The 24,034-nt window shown below is 43.3% G+C and overlaps 1 protein-coding gene across 2 annotated transcripts in view; it reads right to left on the reverse strand.

Moving 5' to 3' along the window:
• The window catches only part of CLCA2 (chloride channel accessory 2), a 42,138-nt gene that overhangs the window by 13,832 nt on the left and 4,272 nt on the right, over positions 1-24,034 (reverse strand). For both annotated transcript variants that reach the window (XM_002715881.5, XM_051856291.2), the window contains exons 3-10: positions 19,508-19,658; positions 18,325-18,433; positions 17,267-17,426; positions 14,015-14,242; positions 6,536-6,766; positions 5,408-5,585; positions 3,656-3,762; positions 1,513-1,737 (exon numbers count right to left, since the gene is read on the reverse strand). In XM_002715881.5, the coding sequence (XP_002715927.1) occupies positions 1,513-1,737; positions 3,656-3,762; positions 5,408-5,585; positions 6,536-6,766; positions 14,015-14,242; positions 17,267-17,426; positions 18,325-18,433; positions 19,508-19,658 (1,389 nt within the window). The remainder of the gene's footprint in view (positions 1-1,512; positions 1,738-3,655; positions 3,763-5,407; positions 5,586-6,535; positions 6,767-14,014; positions 14,243-17,266; positions 17,427-18,324; positions 18,434-19,507; positions 19,659-24,034) is intronic.

The raw sequence follows: 24,034 nt of genomic DNA on the forward strand, positions 1-24,034 counted from the left end.
TTCCCTGACACCTGCAGGTAGCTTGTTAAATCTGGGAAGCACTAGGAGGAGCTAACACAATATGAAGAAAAACAAAGAAACATTAAGATGAGACCTAGGATGGGAAGTGAAGGCACCACCATCCCCTACCCTACCTTCCTCATAGGGATTCAAGCAGCCATTTTCCAGTAAAGTCATGATTCAAGCTATCCATCAAGATATCCTATCAAGATCTATCCATTCATCCATCATCTGTTTCTACCTATCTACTCATCTATCATTTATTACCAGTCTAACTGTCCATCTTTCCTTCTGTCCTCTTTTTGGAATCAGCATTAGTGCCAGACCAATGGCAGGAACCTCCACATCAAAAAGTTCTCTCTGAGTGTAATCATTATTTTGCTATAGGGCACCTAATCCAGACTAAGGAGCCAGACAAAGGGAACAAGGAATAGCTAAAGTGTTCCCAACCTTTGTGAAAAGAACGTGGTGAATTTGGAGAAAAGTTCAGTAGTGGTAGGAAACAGAGTGTTTAGGAGAACAGTAAGAGAATCTCCGGCAGAAACCAGGACAGGAGAACTTTGTGTGTCCCAATAACCACTTGGATTTTATTCTGAAGGCACCAGTGAGTTCTGACCAGGAGGCAGATGGGTCAGGGTTCTTCTTCAGAAGAATTGCTTGGATAGAGAGGAAGAGTGGGTGGCGGGGGGAAGGATGCCCGCTGGGAATCAAGGCGACCAGGTAAGAGTCTGCCAACAGGGATGGGGAAGGGTCAGTGTTTGATGAGGCGGGGAGCAGGGGGGTTCAGGGGTACAGAAACAGATCTGGTCAATCCACAGCTCTTGTTAGACCCTTCAGTGGCTCCTTTTGCCTTTAGGATTCAAGTCCCTACCCTCCCCCCCCCGTTTACAGCCATGCAAAGCCTTTGCAGATGTGGTTTCTTTTTTATCTCTCTAGCCTTATCACTCCACTCCACTTCCTCCTCCAGTCCCGCTATCTTATTATGCTACTCTGTAGCTCAACTGTATTGAACCACTCACAGTTGTATGAATAGCCAGGTTCTTTTCCTCTGAACCTTTCTATGTGCTATTTTCTCTACCCAGAATCCATCACACCTACCAGCCCTTTTATCTGCTCCTAGAACAAGACCCAGCACACAGCAGGTGCTCCAAAACAAATGCATTGCATATATTCCTATTATAAATTCTAGGTAGAAATTTTTCCCCTAGCACATAGGCGACTATGTGTATATAGATTACATAAATAAAGTTGCAGGCTAGAAAATAATTATTTGTAATACTAGTGAAAATATCAACTTCCTTTACTGAAGTGAGAAGTATTTATCCAATGTTTAAAGTGTTGAACATACCTTAGTTGTTTCTCTTGTTTTAAATATTTACAAATTGCCTTCATGAATTTAAAGTTATTTTGATATAGAGTATCAGAACAAAATTTCCCATAGTCAACGCATTTGATTCAGTTGCAAGTCATACACTTGGCTAAACGTCATCACAACAAGCTCACAACACCTACCTTAGCAGTTCCTGGAATCCAAAGACTAGCTGCCTGGAAAGCAGGGTTGGTGATAAAATTGTTTGTGTGGTATTTTCTTCCGTTAGGATCAAATAGTACAATCTCAGGGGGACCACTGGTCTGCCATGCGACTAGAAAGACAGTGCCATTGCCCACACTGTTATCCACAAGCACAGTGTTTTTGAGTTGATGGTGAGGTTTAACATTTTCACTTGTACTTTCAAGCTGTTAAAGAGAATATGCATATGAAAGCTTCCAATGCATATGTAATCATTTCTCTTTTTCTTTACTTTTATGATAAATAAAAATGAACTGGTAAAAATAAAAATCATTAATTCTGAAACACACTATGTTTACATAACTATTTTTTCATATGAAAATACTTTCCCAAAGTAGAACATTACATACTATATAAGTATACCTGCTATAAAATACTTTGTTACAGTTAAAACAAGTGTCATTTTATTATTCTTTATCAAGAGATTTTACTTGTTCTTATATTGTTTTTCATCCAAACCAACATTGGCCTCAGATCAGCAATTATAACAAGTTTTCTTTGATTTTTTTATTTTTGCTTGTTTTAAAATGTATACAACCTGTCCAGATTCTTATTTTAATAAGAAATGAAAATTTGTGTTTTGGTACATTAAAAAATTATTCAGCTATTCACAGTAAGCTATACACATGCATGTGTGTGTACATGTGTGTGCACATGTGTAGCATATGTATAGAGTACATACATCTGCCTACCACTGTGCTAAATGTTTCACGTGTGTTATCTTATTTGGTCCTTATAGAAACCCTCTAGATAAGTACTGTCAAGGTCACAGATGAGAAGACAGAGGCTTAGAGAAATAATTTGTCCAATGTTAAATTAATGAAGAATGGAACTGGTATGAAACCCAGGCAGGCTGTCACCAGAGCCCCTACATTTAGTTACAATTTATTAGCCATGGATACAAATCTGTAAATTAGTTTGAAAATGTATAAAACTTGTAAAATTGCTCAAACATGGAAAACACATAAAATTATATTGGTGGATGACAGCAAAGACATGATGGGTTATTTGTTGAAATCAAATTAACATGTTTGTGGGCTGCTCAGCCATACTCCGCTGGGCCCTGGGCTGGTGGAGGGGATGTAGCCACAGCTCCTGTCCTCAGTCTACTGGAGCTACTGACATGCAAACAGGGAAGAGGCAGCCAAGTTTAGGAGTATTAAGGCTCATTTGAACCCATATAAATGATATTTCATGTTAAATTCTTCATTAACTTTTCAAATACTTATTTCATATTGTTAAGGAAGAAATCACAGGTTATAAAGATTACTGAGAATTATCAGAAGATCAGAGAATAGGCTAATCTATACCACATTCATTCGAATTCACATAGTTTACTTCTAATGGTGGGATAGTGTTAATTGCATTTACTGTGTACATATAATCTTCACGTTCAATACTTCCTGACAATAATTTACAGAGCTCATCATTCGCAGCAAGCCTTTATCTTCACATATTCATTTACCATCTGTGAGGAAACCATAGATCAAATTTGATTCCAAACATTGCTCAGTTATGTCCAAAATATCTCTAAAGTACTAAGAAAAAAAAACTTGGTCCATTAAAAAATGGCTCAATTAGAGGAAGTTGTTGTAGTGGAAGAGACAGCTGAAAATTTTTAGGGGTTAATGAAACTGTTACTCCTGAGACAAGGCAGGAGTTTCAAAGATGTTAAAGATGCAAAAGTAAAATTGATTCTGATTGGTAGAAAGCTGTAATGAAACTAAAAAGACTAAATGCCTGGTTTTTCATTTCTTTTCTGGGCCTGAACTCCAGTCCACCTGCATTTTGAGCTGCAAGGAAGGATCCGGCTCTGCTTACAAACCTTGAAAAGCTGAGGTGGCCATCACAGAGGACTGCTCCTAGAACTGAGGAGTATGACATCAGGCGAAAATGAAGCCTGGCTCTGGTCACTTCAGGAAGCTCATTAAAAGCCTTCTGCACCCACATTGTCACATACTCAAATACTGTTGCACATTCAAGCACGGTAAGCCAAGCAGTTAGCACAGTTCATCTATTTCCCCTGCTTCCTTCTCCCCTCCTCACCCCTGCCATCTGAAACTATAACATCCAGGAAATTCTGACCTGGATACTTTGCTGGAAAATGTCTCCAGTTCCAGAGGAAATTCTACTGAAAGCATCGATCAAGCTATTGGAGTTTGATTGATCCGGAACGAAGAACTTTAAACCTCCTGAAATACATGATTAAAATTAAAAAAAATCAAAATCTCAGATCTTTTCCAACAACCAACCTTCCTTCCTTCCTCCCTCCCTCCCCCCCTTCCTTCTTTTAAGATATATTTGTTTATTTGAAAGGCAGAGTTCAGAGAGAGAAAGAAAGATACAGAGAGAGACCTTTCATCTGCTGGTTCACTCCCCAAGTGGTCACAAAGGCTGGGACTGGGCCAGGCTGAAGCAGGAGCTAGGAGCCAGGAACTTCATCAGAGTCTCCCACGTGGGTGCAGGGGCCCAAGCACTTGGGCCATCTTCTGCTGCTTTCCCAGGTGCATTAGCAGAGAGTTGGATCTGAAGTGAACAGCTGAGACTTGAGACTTGAACTAGCACCCCTTTGGGATGCCAGTATCACAGGCAGTGGCTTAACCCACTACACCACAACACTGGCTCCTTTGTGTGTATTTTTATCATAGACATTAGTACAGTTAATCTTAAAACATTGTTTTTAGCTCCATAATTATATATGTTCAGCTTTGCTTAATAAGGAGTTTATAAAAACATTATTTTATATATTGTTTGTTGTATGTAATTGGGACCTTATGGCAGATGTCCTAAACAGCACTCTGGCCTCAGAATCAGCCCTTAAGGCATTCGGATCTGGATTTTAGACATGGAAAGCCAAGACACTCTGGCAAAAAAAAAAAAAAAAAAAAAAAAAAAAGACTTAAATGAAAGATCTCTGCGAGTGAGATCCCAGTAGAAAGAACGGGCCATCAAAGAAGGAGGTACCTTTCTCTGAAGGGAGGAGAGAACTTCCACTTTGACTATGACCTTGTCTAAATAAGATCGGAGTTGGTGAACTCAAAAGGCTTCCAAAGCCTTGGCAACTCATGACTAGAGCCTAGGGTGATTACTGACGCCATAAATAAGAGCGTCAATTGTTAAGTCAACAACAGGAGTCACTGTGCACTTACTCCCCATGTAGGATCTCTGTCCTTAATGTGTTGTCCAATGTGAATTAATGCTATAACTAGTACTCAAACAGTACTTTACAATTTGTGTTTCTCTTTGGGTGCAAACTGTTGAAATTTTTACTTAATATATACTAAATTGATCTTCTGTATATAAGGATAATTGAAAATGAATCTTGATGTGAATGGGATGGGAGAGGGAGCGGGAGATGGGAGGGTTGCGGGTGGGAGTTAAGTTATGGTGGGGGCGGGGAAGCCATTGTAATCCATAAACTGTACTTTGGAAATTTATATTTATTAAATAAAAGTTGAAAAAATAAAATTTTAAAAGCACCAAAAAAACCCTCCAGATGACAGATTTTAGCAATGATTTCTGTGCTTTTAAGAAAATCATTTCTAGTCTTTCAATTAAGCCATATAATCTGAATTTTGTTGTCCTTTAAATATTTAAGTTAGAAGGAAGTACTCTAAAAGACAAAGTTGCTGGGTCAGGTCTGGGTTTGCTACCTGGCCCCCCACTGCAGCTTCCTGCCGATGCAGATCATGACAGGCAGCAGGAGATGATGGCTCAAGTAACTGGGTTTCTGCCACCCAGATGAGAAACTTAGATTGGGCCTGGCTCCCAGCTTCAGGTGGGAGTTCTCTCTGCCCCTCAAATTAAAAATGAATTTAGTTCTACAGACTGTACGACCTGTACGACGTGATAATTCCTCCAGGGTTCTGGCTGCCGATGATCCCAGGGCGATGGAATGGACGGTTGAGCCGCTGGTGAGCACACTGTGCAAGCAGCTGCCAACGTGCTCATCAGCCCCGCTGGTCACTAATATGATCACAGCGCCGTAAGCTTTGCCATTCAGCTTTTCCACCACCTAATTTGGAAGGAAATGTAGTTCAAATTGTGTAATTGAACTGAAGAATTTGCTTTCATGCCAAGCTACCAACCAGCAAGCCATAGGCCTGTTTGAAGTTCTCTGTAGCCACTACACATTATGCACCATGATGTGTCCATAGTTTAGACTGGTCTCTGTCATAGAGGCCCTGGGTACATGACTGTGTGGGAGTCTTGCCTCCCAGATCCAGCGAGTGGTCAGGAAGAGGGCCCAGAGCAGTGCTCCTCAACATTTGGATCAGCTGGGGTGCTTTGAACAATTTTAGTCATCAGGTCACAACCTAGATTAATTAAATTATGATCTCTGGAGTTGAGACCGAGTCACCAGTAATTTTTAAATTCTCAGGTGATTTCATGGGCAGCCGAGGTTGAGAAACACTTGCAGCAACCACAGTTGATATGTCTTGCTTACAATCAGGTGCTCACTGAACGGCTGCACCCCATATGCAGCATCCAGACTTGTGCTGATTTAGATGAACTCTGATAAGCCCCAAACATACCTTTGGCCTTAACTGATTCTCACATGATTTGAGGTCTAGGTTGACACTAATCAGGAGACAGGCTGGTTTTGACCAGAAAACCAGAGGGTAACAATGGTTACAGCTGGGGTAGTCCCAGAATGAATGGGGACAGTTGAGAGAGTACCCAAATGATATGTGAGTCTCTCCGCCTTAACCATTGTATTCATTTATATACTCATTCTTTAAACAAGCATTTATGAAGCAACTATTACATGCCAACTTTTTCAGGCACATGGAATACAATGTCATCAATGGTTCCTAACTTTAAAGGTAATCCATCATTACTCTCTAATAGTTGAGGTTGCTATGAGCACTGCATGACAAATTGACCCTAATCAGAAGGAAGCTCAGGCACAAAAGGCAGGAAAGGAAAGTCGCGGTGATTGAGGCTTAGGAGGCTCTACGCTACCTGAAACCCCTTCTTTAGTCCGGAGCAGACGCTGATTTCTGCTTCAGTGGACACAGTGGTAGGCAGGTGTGAAACCAGCTGCTTTCGGTCATCTCGGCTGTTAATTTGCTGTAGCGGGGCTCTGATCTCTCCTTTGCTACTGAAACTGGCAATGCCCACAAAAGTGTGAATTTCCACAATCTGCATCAAAAAAAATTCTGCTGCTTGTTGCAGTCGAAGGAGTCTGTCAGCCTACGTCCCAAAAAGGAAAAAGCAAGCATGAACATTTGATTGGTAGCTAAAAGTATAACCAAGATAATTAAATTACCAAATATCTCTGCTAATTCTTTATGAGCCGTTGGATCATAATTTTTTAGTTGTAAAGGTGGCATAGTGTTAGAATATTGTTTGCTGAATTATAGGTTCAAAAATGTGTGCCTTTTGGGGAAGGGATAGTGGTTGGAACTCTGCCCCAACAAGATGCTCATAATTACCAACACATATCCCTATTGTTTTCACTCCAACTCAGACCTATGTAACCAATTGAGACTAGGTTTGCAACTGCTTCTTTTAAAATTCAGACTGGGTGGAATACATGTTTGACACAGTGATAAAGCTGCCGCTTGGTACATCTGCATCCCATATCAGAGTGCTTGGGTTCAAGTTCAAGTCCTGGCTCCCTTTGGAATCCAGCTCCCTCCTATGTGTGCCTAGTGATGGCTCAAGTATTTGTGTCCTTACCACCCATTTGCGACCCAGATTGAGTTTCTGGCTCCTGGCTTCAGCCTGGCCCAGCCCCACCCCCAGCCTCTGCCATTGCAGGCATTTGGGGAGTGAAACAAAGAATGGAAGATTCTCTCTCTCTTTCAAATAAAGAACACGACATGAATAAATACATTTAAAATTCATACTAGGTAGGTGAAAACATTGCAAGCAGAATTTATGGTTGTGGGGAGCAACTCGGACTAGACTGTTACTGGAATTAAGACTTATTCTATGCATCTGCTCTCCCACAATATGGTGCTGAGAAGGGAGTAACAACTTCTACGCAGCTGCCTCTCGCCAGCTTGAGTGATGACCTGCAGGAGCTGATCCTGCTCCTGATTGCAGGAGAGCAGCGTACTCAGCGTGTGTGTAGCAGAGTTGGGATTGGTGGAAGAGGACTATAAAGGAGGAGAGAGACAACATGCACCAGGAACATCTATCTGAAGGAACACCTGAGCAGCCCCCGAGAGAGCTGGCCGGCGGTGTCCGCTCCCCCGCGGAAGTGGGGAAAGTGGCAGGGGGAACCGCCCTTCCATGGAGGTGGAAGGGTCGGTAGCCAACCCGGGAAGAACCAGCAGCAAACCCGGGGAGGGCCAAGCAGACGAAAGAACAGTGCAGGGTCCTGTGTCATTCCTCCGCGAAGAGGGGGAGCGACATAATGGTGCTGTGACTCGGATATGAAGCCTAGGCAGGGTTTAGTGTCGTTCCTCCATGAAGAGGGGGAGCGACATAATGGTGCCGTGACTCGGATAGGGAACCTAGGAGGGAAGAAGCGGGAAGAAGTGGGAAAATACCGGAGAGAGAGACTAGAAGAGCCTAGGGAAAAGCCGGACGGAAAAGGCGCCGGAAGAAGCTATTGAAAGCCTAGGCATAGACTCGGATACAGACTATGGCGGGGAAGCTAGGAGATTAAATGCGAAAGTGAAAGCTAGAACAAACAGTTGGATTCGGACTGTGGGGAGAAGCCAGGAGAAATGAGAGGGGAATATTGTTGTTGGAAGAAAAGTTAGGGAAACATACCGGGTAGAGAAAAATATGTTAGGGAGATTGAAGCTGCGGGGGCAGGCTGAGGCGGAGACGTAAGCTAGCTTGGGATTCGTCGAGTCAGCCCGGGGAACAAGGGGCGAAAATCTGGAACCAGAGGCGGAGACGTGGGCCAGGTTGGAATCCGTCAGATTAGCCCAGGGAGCAAAAGACGGGAAGCCAAACCGAAAGGCGCAGATGTAAGCTAGGTTGATTTTGCCAGGTTAGCCCGGGGAACTTAGACTGAATACCGGTGGCGGAAATGTGAGCTAGGCTGTGTGACTCGCGGAAGCCGCCACGCGCAGAGAGAGCGCGCGGGGCACGAACGGGGAGAGCGCACGAGGCGCAAATAGAGAGAACGCGGGGCTGGCGCTAAGGCCGTGGTGTGGGCGCAAAGGGCGCGGAGACCGCGGAGCGCGCGAAGCCGGGAAGCCGCCGCGGGGCGAGGCGCCGAGAAGCAGCCTCGGGGCGGGCGCCAGGAAACCGCGGGGATAAGAGAAACAGAAGTTTAGAAGTAAAATGAGAGAAATAGGAATGCTGGTAGATAGAAGTAAAATAGGAGAAATAGGAATGCCCGGGGATAGAGAAATAGAGAAAAATAAGGCCTCCCCACAGCACGGCAATGAGAGGGCTTGGATTCGGTCTGCCTGATTAGTAAGACGATAAGCACCTGCTGGCGGCTAGCAACTTACCCGCTGCAGGTCAACGAAGACAGGCACGTTATCAACACCAATAAGTCTCCCCACAATACGGCAATGAGAGGGCTTGGATTTGGTCTGCCTGATTGATAGGGCTTGTACGCACCTGCAGGCAGTTCTAGCAGAGCAGATCATGCACTGCAGGGCACCGAACACAGGCACGCATCAGCGCCTAAAAACCTCCTCACAACATGGCGAAGAGAGGACCCAGATTCGGTTTGCCTGATTGGTAGGCTTGTAAGCACCTGTGGGCAACTCTAGCAAGCAGAGCAGAGTGTGTGCCGCGGGGCACCGAAGACAGGCGCATATCAACGCCAAAAAATAAAAAGAAAGGGGGATCTGTGGGGAGCAACTCGGACTAGACTGTTACTGGAATTAAGACTTATTCTATGCATCTGCTCTCCCACAATATGGTGCTGAGAAGGGAGTAACAACTTCTACGCAGCTGCCTCTCGCCAGCTTGAGTGATGACCTGCAGGAGCTGATCCTGCTCCTGATTGCAGGAGAGCAGCGTACTCAGCGTGTGGGTAGCAGAGTTGGGATTGGTGGAAGAGGACTATAAAGGAGGAGAGAGACAACATGCACCAGGAACATCTATCTGAAGGAACACCTGAGCAGCCCCTGAGAGAGCTGGCCGGCGGTGTCCGCTCCCCCGCGGAAGTGGGGAAAGTGGCAGGGGGAACCGCCCTTCCATGGAGGTGGAAGGGTCGGTAGCCAACCCGGGAAGAACCAGCAGCAAACCCGGGGAGGGCCAAGCAGACGAAAGAACAGTGCAGGGTCCTGTGTCATTCCTCTGCGAAGAGGGGGAGCGACATAATGGTGCTGTGACTCGGATAAGAAGCCTAGGCAGGGTTTAGTGTCGTTCCTCCATGAAGAGGGGGAGCGACAATGGTAAAGAGGAGTAGTAGAGAATCTAGTGTCCATCCTGAGTTACCCACTATGATTGTAGTCATCTTAGGTTGGCAACTTCATCTGTAAAGCGTATACAGTAGTGTCTTTCTTACTTTTTAAAAAAGATTTATATATTTGAAAGTCAGAGTTACAGAGTAGGGGGATACAAAGAGAGAGATTGTCCATCCTCTGGTTCACTCCCCTACCGGCTACAATGGCTGGGGCTGGATCAGGCCAAAGGCAGAAGCCAGGAACTTCTTGCAGGTCTCCCATGTGGGTGGCAGGAGCCATCTGTCTTCCTCTGCTTTTCCTAGGCCATTAGCAGGGAGCTGGAACAGAAGTAGAGAAGCTGGGACATGAACTGACCATATGGGATCCCGATGTTGCAGGTGGTGGCTTTACTTGCTTTGATACAACACCAGCCCCTCTTATTAAAATAGAGTTTCTAGGCTGGCACTGCAGCTCAGTAGGCTAATCCTCCACCTTGCGGCGCCGGCACATCGGGTTCTAGTCCCGGTCAGGGCGCCGGATTCTGTCCCGGTTGCCCCTCTTCCAGGCCAGCTCTCTGCTGTGGCCCGGGAGTGCAGTGGAGGATGGCCCAAGTGCTTGGGCCCTGCACCCCATGGGAGACCAGGAGAAAGCACCTGGCTCCTGCCTGCGGATAGGCACAGTACGCTGGCTGCAGCGCACCGGCCGCGGCGGTCATTGGAGGGTGAACCAATGGCAAAGGAAGACCTTTCTCTCTGTCTCTCTCTCACTGTCCACTCTGCCTGTCTAAAAATAAAATAAAATAAAATAGAGTTTCTGTGAAGATAAACTGAATGATGTAGGAGTATATGACAATAAAGTTATACCACGAGGTACTAACCAAACATAAAGCAATATTAGTGTTCAGGTTTGGGCAGGTGATGTTACAGATGAATTCACTAAGATCACTTGTTTAGAAGACTGTGGGAAAAGAGAAAGGGGCAGCAAACTGAGTTTCAAGGACCACGGGTTCAGGGATGATTGTGACCTCTGTCTCCATCCCAGACACCTCCCTTACTGCCTGGACCTGCATGTCACACCCACCAATCTCATGTCCCACAGTTTATCTCAAACTCTACACACTCGAAATCCCTTCCCCCCACCCCCTTCTTAAATATTGTTTCTCTTATAGTACTGGGAGATAAGTTGGTAGAGTGGATAAACAAGGACTGAATCCTGCCTTAACCTTTGCTGATTTTGTAGCCATGAAAAAATTACTTGTCTTTTTATAGCCTGTTTTCTCATTTACAAAATGGATACAAAGTGAGCATAGAGAATGTAAAAGCTATTATCATGGTAAAAGCTATTATCATGATCATGGTCATCAAATCACCATTCGCAATGATGACCTCTCCTCCCAAATGGATGTGCTAGAAATCTACTACTCCTGTGTTACCAGCTTCCATGTCCTTAAACAGATCCTGTTAATTAAATGTGTTACATTTCTTTCAATTCCATACCATATTTCCATCTCAGATCTACCCAATGTTGGTGACAGCCATGCCAGTCAGTCCCATTCCCCTGAACAAGTCCGTCTCATTCTGCCCCTTGGCCACTGCACACACCTTCTTTCCCTGCAATGTCCTTGCTCATACTCTGCCTCATCTCACCCAATCTAGCAAGCACCTGCTATCCTTCAACTCCAAGTTCACCCTTTCAGTGAAGTCTACCTTGCCCACATTCTTCTACAGCACTAGACATTGTCTTGACAAGGCTTCCACGGCAGCTCGTATGTCTGTGAGATCTTGCCATACTCTATTGTGAATCCAGTGATGGAGATGTGATACATAATGTGAATAAGTACAATAGTAGACTTCACAGTGGCCAAGGGGCAGAATTTCATGTCACTTAAGACATGAAATAAGCAGAAGAGAAATAAGCCCCAGGTAACAAAGTCACCTTTCCTCCCTTTTATTGCCTGTACCATCACTGAACCATTATATCCATTCCTTTATTTATCAGGTGTTCACACTGTGCTGGCCTGTGGGATACAGAGATGGGGAGAACAGGGTGTTTGTGAATCCAATGATGGAGATGTGATACATAATGTGAATAAGTACAATAGAGCTTATTTCATGTCTTAAGTAGTTATCTTCCTTTCATTTCATCAATCCTCACTCAACATAGTCAGGTAACCAGTATTGTTACCCTGAGACTGTATTTGAGAAAAGCATGTCCTAGCCATCTATAGGTAGACAGCATAACAAATTGCATTAGCAGAATTCCTAATATTCCTATATTCTTTTTTTTTTTTAAGTTTTTTGACAGGCAGAGTGGACAGTGAGAGAGAGAGACAGAGAGAAAGGTCTTCCTTTGCCATTGGTTCACCCTCCAATGGCCGCCACGGCTGGTGTGCTGCGGCTGGCGCACCATACTGATCCAAAGGCAGGAGCCAGGTGCTTCTCCTGGTCTCCCATGGGGTGCAGGGCCCAAGCACTTGGGCCATCCTTCACTGTACTTCCGGGCCACAGCAGAGAGCTGGCCTGGAAGAGGGGCAACTGGGACAGAATCCGGCGCCCCAACCAGGACTAGAACCCGGTGTGCCTGTGCCAGCACTTCAAGGCGGAGGATTAGCCTATTGAGCCGCGGCGCCAGCCTAATATTCCTATATTCTTAATAATTCAGATAAGCCCCCTGTCATATCCCTCTCCAGATGCAAGAATTCTAGGACTAATGAGGCAGAGAATACAATAGCATAAATTCTCTTCTTGGACATGTACTATAATAAAAATAAAATCTGTCATTTATAATTAATTATGAACCAAAAATCTCATATTTACTATCACATTTATTCTCCCTCAATACTCCTGTGATGTAGACAGTTGTATGCTAATAAATGTTTAATAATTAGCTTTTTGAAAAGAAAAACAGAAGTGGGGGAGAGAGGGAAGAGGAGAGGAAAGGAAGGAAGGAATGAAGAAAGGAACAAAAGAAGGAAGGAGGGTGGAAGGAGAGAAGCAGGGAGGAAGGAGGGAGCGATGGGTGAGGGCAAGCAAGGGCAAGCCCTGATTTAGAGCAATGGCCATTTTCTGTGCAGTAAATAGTCCCACCATGGCTGACTTCAAGCTGACAATGTGATGGCATGGAACACAGAGCTGGGAAGAGGTGTGCAGTAGCCAACCCACAGAGATACAATAAGCCAGAAATAACCTTTAGATTATAGGTTAGAAATAAGCAAATTTTTTTTGCAAAGGGGCCAGATAGTAAAGATTTTAGGCTTTGTATGCCTGAAGTTCTCTGTTGCAACTACTCAACTCTGCCATTGTAGCACCAGCGTGGCCATAGGCAGTATGTGGTAACAAATGAGTTACTTTTTTATGGACACTGGAAGTTGAATTTCATATATTTTTCATATGTTATGAAATATTATTTTCCTGATTTTTTTCTTACTATTTAAAATGTAAAACCACTCTTAGCCAATGCTGGGCTTAAGTCATAGTAAAAACTAGAATAAAATTTAAGAAGTAACGAGTTTTGAGCACTTAGTCAATTTGTTTTTAATATTTTGAATGACAAGATCATATAGTTTAAGGTTAAAAATGGCTGCATTCATTAAAGGGTTTGCAAATCTCCATGTGAAAGTAGGTATCCTAGTTCTACTTTACAGATGAGAAAACTGAGCTCCTGGTTACAGCCAGTAAGTGACGTAACCAGAACTTCAGCACATCTGCCTGACTCCAGAGACTCAGCCTTGAGCTGGAGGTTGCTAGAGCAGGTTCCCAGGAGTTGGCTAAATCACCGGACCACTGAGTCGTGGAGGGACATAGGAAACGTACACACAGTGTCAGGCCAGCTCACCGCAATTTCCATCTGCTGTTTCAACCACAGATGCTTATCGGCGAAAGGCTGTGGCCAGAGTTTTCCTTATGTGTCAGGATCTTGAAGAAGAGTCTTGGTAGGGGAAAAGCTGCTATTAGTGGCCAAAATGGAGGTGAAGAATTATCTGTGGATTTCCTTCATCTGCATGATCCTAATTTCTGGGCCACATTCTGAATTTGTCTGCCCTATCTCCAAGAAAATAAGTTGTGATCATTTCAAACATTTTGCCTGCCTTTCAAATAAATAAATAAATAAATCTTTAAAAAAAAAATGTTACCTCGGCCATCTTGCTGGACACATCCAGCACGAGACAGACCACCTTGTCACCAGCCTGCACAAGGGAGAACGTGGGAGGAGGTGGGAGCTCAATCCCACCCAAGGGAGCGCTGCAGTTAAAGTCATCCGAGGCTGTGATTATGTCCCATGCACTTGTGAGGCTGCATATCTGGTTCTGGCGGTTAGGAGCTTCTTGGTTGTGGGTACTTGCGTTACAGAATTCAACCACCTGGAAAGAGAGCAGGGGCTATCAGAGAGGAGCAACTCTCCTCCAGCACTGGAGAAGCTTTTCATTCTCATGCAACTTGGACTGAAAGACCAGGTGAGCCGAAAGAGAGGAAATCTAGAAAGGCTACAGCAGTGTACTTCTTCCCTTGAAGAGTGACGGCTGGTTTGCGAACAAAGTTTGGCATCCTTTCCTTTACTTGTACTTGGCAAACAGAGAGCAGACTGTGTGTGTGTATATCAGTCTTAAAATGATGTTGTGTTAAGAAAACAGTCCAGAAGATGTTATCTTTGTTGGACAATTCCATTGAATCACATTTAATGACTACTGCACCTTTATTTATGGATCAGTCAGCATATATTGGTTTAGCTCAAATATTTATCTCTAAGAATAAGATTAAGAAGGAAAATAACTTAAGTCTACTTCCTGACACCTCCATTCCCATAATTTAGAAATATAGAGATAATTTGTTCAATGCTACTGATGAACCTGTGTCAGTACCCCAGTAAAGGTGTAGTTTGTACTGCAAAGGAATGGATCCCTATCTATTTCCAGGCCTCCATTTCTAAAGTCCATACTGGCTGCCTACAGGATGGTTGCTCAGATAGAAGAAGCATTATAGACTCTCTAATCTCTTCTCTGATTTCATAGAAGCAGCTGAGGCTTTGAAAAGAGATTAACTGCAATAGGGTGTGAGTTTCTTAGGAAGGCAAGGAAACAGGGCAGAACCTGGTTTGGTTTAACTTTGTTTAGCTCTCTTTCCCCACATTTCATGACTGTGATTAGGAAATTGTGGAGCTTTCCTGACTGGATATTGATCACAAAGATTGTAACTTGTCACCAAATACACAGAATTAAGTTGGTATCAGATATGTAAGCTAGAAACTAAGAATATAATGGATGGGACAAGAAATAGGAAAAATCAGGGCTGTTGCTGTGGCATAATGGGCTAAGCCTCCTCCTGCAGTGCTGGCATCCATATGAGCACCAGTTCTAGTCCTGGCTGCTCCTTTTCCGATCCAGCTCTCTGCTATGGCCTAGGAAAGCAGTAGAAGACAGTCCAACAACTTGGGCCCCTGCACCCTAGTAGGAGACTCAGAAGAAGCTCCTTGCTTCGGATTGGCCCATTGCTCTGGCTGTTGCGGCCATTTGGGGAGTGAACCAGCAGATGGAAGACCTTTCTCTCTGTGTCTCCCTCTCTCTGTCTGTAACTCTACCTCTCAAATAAATAAATAAAATCTTTTAAAAAAAGAAATAAAAAATAAATAGGAAACATCACCTTAAAATTACAAAACAGTTCCTAGTCTTGAATAAAATCAGACTGAATATCTTCAAGGAAAAAAAATGCATCATTTCAAGGGGCATTGGTCAGCCAGGGAATCGAAAAGTCCACCAAGGCGTATGCTGTGAGGCTCCCAGCCCAACCCACAGAGGAGTGCAGCAGATGGGACTGTGAAGTTTTTGTGATGCAGGTAGACTAAACCTAGAACTCATTTGGCTCCCTCCTTTCTGATTCCGTGCAGGCTTCTGGAAAGAGTCTGGCTGCTCCCTACGGCCACCCTAAAGTGAAAATGAAGGGTGGGAGAGGAAGAGACCCACCCCCCCGCCAGGACAGTTAGCACACTCCTTTTAAATAGGAACTTATAAAATGGTGCTCTGGATTTATATATTAGTCCCTGTCGTTATTTTCACATGCAATGCTAATAAGGCTGGGTTTCTGTGCCCCTAAAGCTGAGGGTTATTGGACTTCGGTGAGATATCACCTTTCCGTTTAAGTTCTATTTCCAGGCCTGCATTCCTAAAGTTCATACTGGCTGCCTACAGGATGGTTGCTCAGATGGAAGAAGCATTATAGACTCTAATCTCCTCTGATTTCATAGAAGCAGCTGAGGTTTTGAAAAGAGATTAACTGCAATAGGGTGTGAGTTTCTTAGGAAGGCAAGGAAACAGGGCAGAACCTGTTTGCAAATAAAAGAAAGAGAAACAGGAATTGCAAATAAAATACAGAGTGGTTTACTACCTCAAGTAAGAGAAAGTGCAAAATGTATCACTTTCATTAATCCAACACACTTTAAAAAGTAAAGCTATTTGTGAGGCAGAGAGAACTTATATATACCAGAATATACCAGTGGTATATTCTCAAATGCCCAAGACCATTAAAAGCTGTGCTGAAACCAGCAGCTGGAAACTCAGTCCAGGTCTCCATATGAGGGTGGCAAGAACTTAACTGCTTTAATAAAAAGAAATAAAAAATAAACAGGAAACATCACCTTAAAATTACAAAACAGTTCCTAGTCTTGAATAAAATCAGACTGAATATCTTCAAGGAAAAAAAATGCATCATTTCAAGGGGCCACCTGTTCCCTCTCTAAGAAATGATGCAGGAACACCACCATAAAAGCAATTCATTTTGTGGTCTCCAGAGTTGCCTGGCTAAATCACCTATCCTAGAAAGCAGGTGATCAGTTTTCTAAAGGACTTTATTTTTGGTAATTGTCTTGGGAAATTTAGTTTTTTCACTTGCAGAATAAAAATTAGATGAACTCTAAAGTATCCTAAGCTCTAAAATGCAGTGCATCTTGGGCCAGCTTGGTGGTACAGCAGGATAAGCCTCTGCTTGAGATGCTGGCTTCCCGTGTCTGAGTTTTGGTTGGAATCCCAGCTGCTCTACTTTAGATCCAGTTTTCCGCTTAAGCACCTGGGAAGGTAGAAAGAGATGGCCCAAGTACTTTGGGCCCTGCCATTCATTTGGGAGACTAGAATACAGTTCTTGGCTTCTGGCTTCAGTCTGCACCAGACTTGGCTGTTGCGGTCATTGGGGAAGTGAATCAGCAGATGGAAAATGTCTCCCTTTCCCTCTCTTCCTCTGTGACTTTCAAGCAAACAAACAAAGAAATATTTACATAAAGAAAGTAAAATGTAGTGAACCTAGATTATTTTATAACATTTAAGCACATAAAATGTATCAATATATTTTAAGAAAGGGTGCAATTTTATACGATTTTGTCATTCCAAGGCCATACTTACGGAAGATAAACTTTGCATGAACATTATTGATGCAGTGGCATTTTGGGTGCTGTTGTAGATAAACACACATCCTTCTTTGAAAAGCTTACTAATGATACAGTTTTCTTGGGGGCAATGGCCTTTTTCACATACAAAGATGCCTGTGATGTCAGATGAACACCTAAAAATAGAAAGAGATACTTAGAATTGGGTTTGTTTTAGAAAGATCTATGTTCTTGACTGGCTTACATAGTAGTTTGGGTCAAGGACTGTAGGTTGCTAGATACAAATAAAACATTACAAGCATTGCTCTATTAAGAAGACTCATTAATTTGGAAATGCACTCCACTTTATTTTAAAGCCCTGAGTCTTGATGGGAGGTGTGGACGGGGTGGTCCTAATTGCCAAGGGCTTTAACAGCTACATGGGAAATTCAGACGAACCAGAAAGGACACGGATGACAGAATCCTGGGTCAGAGCTCCTCTGAATTCAGTTCCACCGCACACCAGAGAAAGCAGAGAATGACATTTAAAGGTTTCCTTCCTCAATAAGCAATTACAAATGCTGTCAATGGAAGTGAAAAATGGCGCAACTTTTAGGAGAGGAATCAGAAACTAGTTCCCAAAATTACAGCTGAGGGTACCCTTTGACCCAGTAATTCCTGGAGTTTTTTATATATATATATATATATATATATATGCACACACACACACATACACACACACACACATATATGCCTGTATACTTGAGAAATGACATATGTACAATGCTATAACCTCTAGTGTTACTGGCAATAACAAAAACTTGGGAACTACTCATTTGTCCAACAAGAGGGGATTGGTTGAATAAATTGTGATAATTTCACATAGGAACATTGTGAAGAAGTGGGAAAAATGAGATAGCTAAGGCGTAACCTTTTATGATGTTTGCCACACAAATATTTACTTAAAAACTGTAACAGAACTTAAAAAGCAAAAATAGAAAGGTCTCTACCTTATCATTTAAATTTTAGCTGCCAGTATAAACAATTTTGGAATTAAGCAAATAATGGATTTTAAACATGAGAAAAAGTACTAACCTTGTTACTTTAATTTGATTCTGCCCATTTATGTAGAAAGGCTTGTCATTGTTATATTCATCAAACACTCCCCAACGGAGATGGGCCCATTCATGGACAAACACTCTGCCTGTGGAAGAGAGAGCTTTGGCTGTTGAGCTCCTAGAAACTCAACGAGGACCTTGCCTAAGCAATAGATGATGTGACAACACTCTGCTGTACATTCCCACTCCAAAGACCAATTCAGTGCCCCACTTTCCTCTTCCAAGTCCTGCTACTCCACCCCCTACCGCCATGAAGAGTCCTGTGAAAATGCTTGGTCCTGTGGAGGCCAACCAGTCGCACATCTATTTGGAGCTAGTGAGGAGTTCTACATCCTCTCTTTTCCCAATCAAACACCTTTTATTTCACTTCATAGAGGTCAATACATTCAGAGTTTGGGGAAAGAAAAAAAAAACATATCCAGGTAAGTAAATTGGCCTCTGTCACCTTTAGTCTGTGCTATCCAAGCAAACCTGTCTTTTCCTGGGAGACAATTCTCCTTTCTACTGGAATGATTAAAATCAAAGGGTCAGGAGGAGGGAGCAAAAAAGGCCATTGTAGAAGCTCTTCCCCCACTTGGGTAGTGCTCTCTCTTTTACCTTATCCCTTATTCTCCATGCTTATGCTTATTTCCAACTCTTAGTTCATGGAACTCCCCCATCTTCAGCATCAACTCCTTTTTGACTTTATCTCTAAACCTCTGAATCTTACATTGCCTTTAAAGTTGAGACCAAAGTTGACTTCTCCTCCACAGAAGTTTTCATATGATGTCCACTCCCAAACTACATTTCTTTTCCTTTTTTTTTTTCTAATTATTATTGTAAGCTCTGGGAACCCAGGCATATTTGCTGAATTGACTCAGGCTGTCACATTGTGCAATTTTTGGAGCTGGGGACAAAGGAAGGGAGGGGAACAGTGCAAGCTGAATGACTTAGGGAAAGCTTGTGCCTGCTCATGGATTTGAGAGGTGCTGATGAAATCATATGTCTGTGCAGGGATACTCAGCATGTCATGGTTACCAGGGAGAGAACAGTTTTTATAAAGTTTTGTAAAGTGCTGTATAAAATACATTTTATAGAATATGTCACTTGCATACAGAGGGTAACAAAATCTGCTTAAACAGAGTTACAAAGTCAAAACACCTTTGAAAGGCATTGCTTACCTCGTGCGCCATAGCCTGCTGTAAATTTCTCATTCAGTAGGAAGGCAGGTGTGAAGTGAATGTACTTTCCCTCCTGTCCACACCCTCTGTATTGCAGAGCAAATGGGTCATCCCCATAGGCCCCATTCCAGTCAGTCACGAGGACATTCGCCTGCATGAATAGAAACGTCTCGTAAGACGACCTCTGGACTGGGATGCTGGTGACATGAATGTATACATTTGTTAAAGCATTTTGAACAGTGCACTTGAGATCTGTGCATTTTCCTGTGTGTAGCCACAATAAAATTTAAAAAACAGATTAAAGAAAAAAGGAAGAAAAACCTTTTCAATGGAGTTCTGAATGCACTCACAGCCAAATTTCAACAATCATCTGGTACTTGCAAAACCATCTCTATTTTAAGAGCTCAGCAAATTTACATGACTTTCACTTGAATGTCCCATTTTTGAGATTAAAATATTTTTGAACTTTAGCACTGTTAAGGTCTAATATAACAAAATACTATGAAACACAACAAAAATATTTGAAGACATTTTAAGAGCATTTATACATCATTCAGAACAGCACCGTAAAACGTTACAGACTTTTGCAAATCACTTTCCATAGGTCATCTCATCAGTATAAGGCAATAGGACATGTTTTTATCTTCACCCTTACTCTTTCATTCCTGTAAATGATTAGTTCAGCCAAGAAATCATACTAATGTAGGTGCATTTCATCTTCTGCTGTGACTGTTACCTTTATGGGTGCTAACACGCAGGATGTTAAGTCCAAAACTAAGGTAAATGTTCATGTATCCATGAAGACAACACAATTTTATGTATGACATTGCTTCTTTTTTTCTTTTAGGAAGAAGGATAACACGTCTCAGATTTGCCTTTAAAAGTTAAGTATTTTGGAGCCAGTGCTGTGGTGTAGCTGGTAAAGTCACCTCCTGCAGTGCCTGCATCCCATATGGGCGATGGTTGGAGACCCAGCTGCTCCATTTCTGACCCAGCTCCCTGCTATGGCCTGGGAAAGCAGTAGAAGATGGCCCAAGTCCTTGGGCCCCTGCACCCATGGGGGAGTCCTAAGGGAAGCTCCAGGTTCCTAGCTTCAGAATGGCTCAGTTCCAGCCATTGCAGCCAGTTGGGGAGTGAACCAGTGGATAGAAGACCTCTCTTTCTCTCTATCTCTCTGCCTCTCTTCTCTCTGTGTAACTCTGACTTTCAAATAAATAAATAAATATTTTTTTAAAAAAGTTAAGTATTCCTTTAGTTGAAAAAGGGGTGGTGAAGGGGGAGAAATCTGATTTTGGAAGAATGGATCTAAATCTAATGCAATCCAATATGTATAACGATCAGTTTATGTAAGATTTATGTGTGTGTGTGTGTGTGTGTGTGTGTGTGTATGAGAGAGAGAGATTGATTCACAAAATCATGGAAAACTTGGGGCTGGCATTGTGGTGCAGTGGGTTAAGCTGCAGCTTATGATGACAGCATCCTGTATTGCAATGCTGGTTCAAGCCCCAGTTGCTCAACTTTTGATCCAGCCCCTGGCTAATGTGCCCAGGAAAGTGTTAGAAGATGGCCCAAATTTGGATCCCTGCCACCCTTGTGGGAGATCAGATGGAGTTTCTGCCAGGCCATTGTAGTCATCCAGGGAGTGAACCAGCAGCTGGAAGATTTGTCTCTCTCCCTCTGGTCTGTCACTCTGCCTTTCAAATGGATAAATGAGTAAGTCTTTAAAAAAATACATGGAAAACTTACATTTTAAAAAATATTTATTTATTTATTTGAGATGCAGAGTTATAGAAAGAAGGAGAGACAAAGACAGAGGTCTTCCAGCTGCTGGTTCACTCCCCAAATGGCTGCAATGGCTGGAGCTGGGCCCATCCAATGCCAGGAGCCAGGAGCTTCTTCTAGGTCTCTTGCATGGGTGCAGGGCCCAAGCACTTGGGCCATCTTCTACTGCTTTTCTAAGCTATCATCATGGAGCTGGATCAGAAGTGGAGCAGCCGGGAATTGGTACCCATATAGGATGCCCACTACACCACAGCACTGGCCCCAACTTGCATTATTTTTGAATTAATTTTTCTATGAAGTTTTCGAAGCCCCTTTGTGTACATACATATACACACATATATACAGATCCTTCAAAAAGTTTATGGAAAATGCATATTATGAGAAAACTATGCATGAATTTTAAATTTTTTTGCACCCAAATGAACTTTTTAGTGCCTTCGTATAGTATGTGTAAGTGACATCGAGGGGTAGAGGAAAATAATACTTTCCTTTTTACTTTTCTAAATTTCTATGTTGTTTTAGTTTATTTGTAATGAGGATGAATTACATTTATAATAATATTTATTTTTAGAAAGATAAGAATTCAAACCAAGGTGTTGCAAGGCTACAGAAAGGCTAAAGAGGCCAGGCTTTGGCTTGTCCTCACTGGTCCTGTGTGTGCAGATCTACCCGAAAGCAAAAAGGAAAGTGTGCTCAGCAGGGGATGGAACACTCGGAGTCTGGCTGGGTTGGGTTGTACTGTATAGATCATAATAATCACCTGTGGGTCCTGTGTCCTCTGCAGTACTCACCAAGGCCTGTGTATACGTAAGCATTTGCTCAGTGTTTGCTTAAATTTGGCATCATCAGGTTAAAGGAACTGCTCTCCAGCAGATACACCAACAGCACACAATGGCCGTTCTTCCCTCGGAGGCGTCCATTGAGTCAGATTCTTTCTGTAGCTTTGCTTGTTTATTTCCTCCCCTGCATAAGGCTTAGCAGGACTACCTTTGGCAAGCTCGGTTTTGTGTTGGGGGTCTCCAGTTCCACTGAAGGCCAAGTTGATGACTGCAGTCTCTACTTACAGACTGCAAAGAACATGGGTTTACCGGCTGATGGGGTGGAACCAAGTCCTTATCTTATTTGAGTTTCAGTTTCCTCAACTGTGATAACAGTAACTCATTTTAGGCCATGTGAGAATTAAATCATGTATGTGAAGTACCTGGCACTGAGTCGGAGTTTAATAACTCTTCCCAGTTTATACCTGTTCCCCTATCTGGCCTATCTTCACGCCTAAGCATTGTAAATGCTTTCACTTGCTTATAAATCAATTGCTTTTAAGAGCCTCTTCAGGACAATATGGTCCTTACCTGCACTGCTATAGCCCTCAGTTTCTGAGGGAGTAGTTTCAAAGGAGAATGAAGCACTAAAACAGTCTTAGGAAATTTTTTTTTTATTTGACAGGTAGAGTTATAGACAGTGAGAGAGACAGACAGAGAGAAAGGTCTTCCTTCCATTGGTTCATGCCCCAAATGGCTGCTACAGCTGGCGCTGTGCCGATCCGAAGCCAGGAGCCAGGTGCTTCTTCCTGGTCTCCCATGCGAGTGCAGGAGCCCAAGCACTTGGGCTATCTTCCACTGTCCTCCCGGGCCACAGCAGAGAGCTGAACTGGAATTGGAGCAACCAGGACTAGAACCTGGCCCCCATATGGGACGCCGGCGCCACAGACAGAGGATTAACCAAGTGAGCCACAGCGCCAGCCAGTCTTGGGAAATTTCATACCAAATGACACAAATAAGGACAAGGAGAGGCTGGACCGCATTGTCACAGTTGTGCTGTGTGAGCTGTGGGTACAGATCACAGCCCACTGCCTTGCTAGGACCCTGAGCTAAGTTCCCAATGCCTTCACTCCTAGCCCTCTGGTAGCTGTGATGGGCGCTTCTTCAAACAGTCACTTGCCAAACTTATGTAACACTGGGATGGGTGTTGTGGCACAGTGGCTTAAGTCCCTACATACGACACCAGCATCCTGTATGAGAATGCTTGTTCAATTCCTGGCAACTCTGCTTCCTATCCAGCTCCCTGCTAATGCACCTGGGAAAGCAGCAAATGATGGCTCAAGTAATTGAGTTCCTGTCCCTCACGTAGGAGATCTGGATGGCATTCCCGGCCCCTGGCTTCAGCTTGGCCTAACCCTGGCTGTGGTGGCTATTTGGGGAGTGAAATGGTGGATAGAAGTTCTCTTTCTCTCTTTCTGCCTTTCAAACAGATTTTAAATATCTTAAAAACCGACTCATGTAACATGTATTTATAGCGTGTATTCCATCCAGTGCTAGATGTCATACTTAACCAGGACCTGCAGTTCATGAGAGTACTTGAGGTTAAGCTCTTTTTTTGGTTAGAAAAGAAAAGGCAAACCTTCCCCAATCCCCCAGTCCCCAACATACACACTTCATCCCTAACACACACACCCATTGCCTTCCTGCCTTCTTTTCTCTTTACTCCTCTATAAAAACATCCTGGATTTGAACCAATGTGAAATTCCACTCATTTTCACCATGGCCCAAAAAGAGTCACATTCTTTGTGAGGGTGGCCTGTGTTTTGGTGCAGATGTGCATGTCCACTGCCCCTGACAGGATGTAAATGAAGACAGTCATAATTGGACTTGTCCCTTCCCACCTCATCCTCAGTAGCATAAAACTGATTCTTGGTTCTCAACCAAAAATTCAGAAAGGAGCCTGTAAAGTACACAATAAAGAGATCTG

Source organism: Oryctolagus cuniculus, chromosome 7 (assembly GCF_964237555.1).
Source record: "Oryctolagus cuniculus chromosome 7, mOryCun1.1, whole genome shotgun sequence".
Lineage (NCBI taxonomy): Eukaryota > Metazoa > Chordata > Mammalia > Lagomorpha > Leporidae > Oryctolagus > Oryctolagus cuniculus.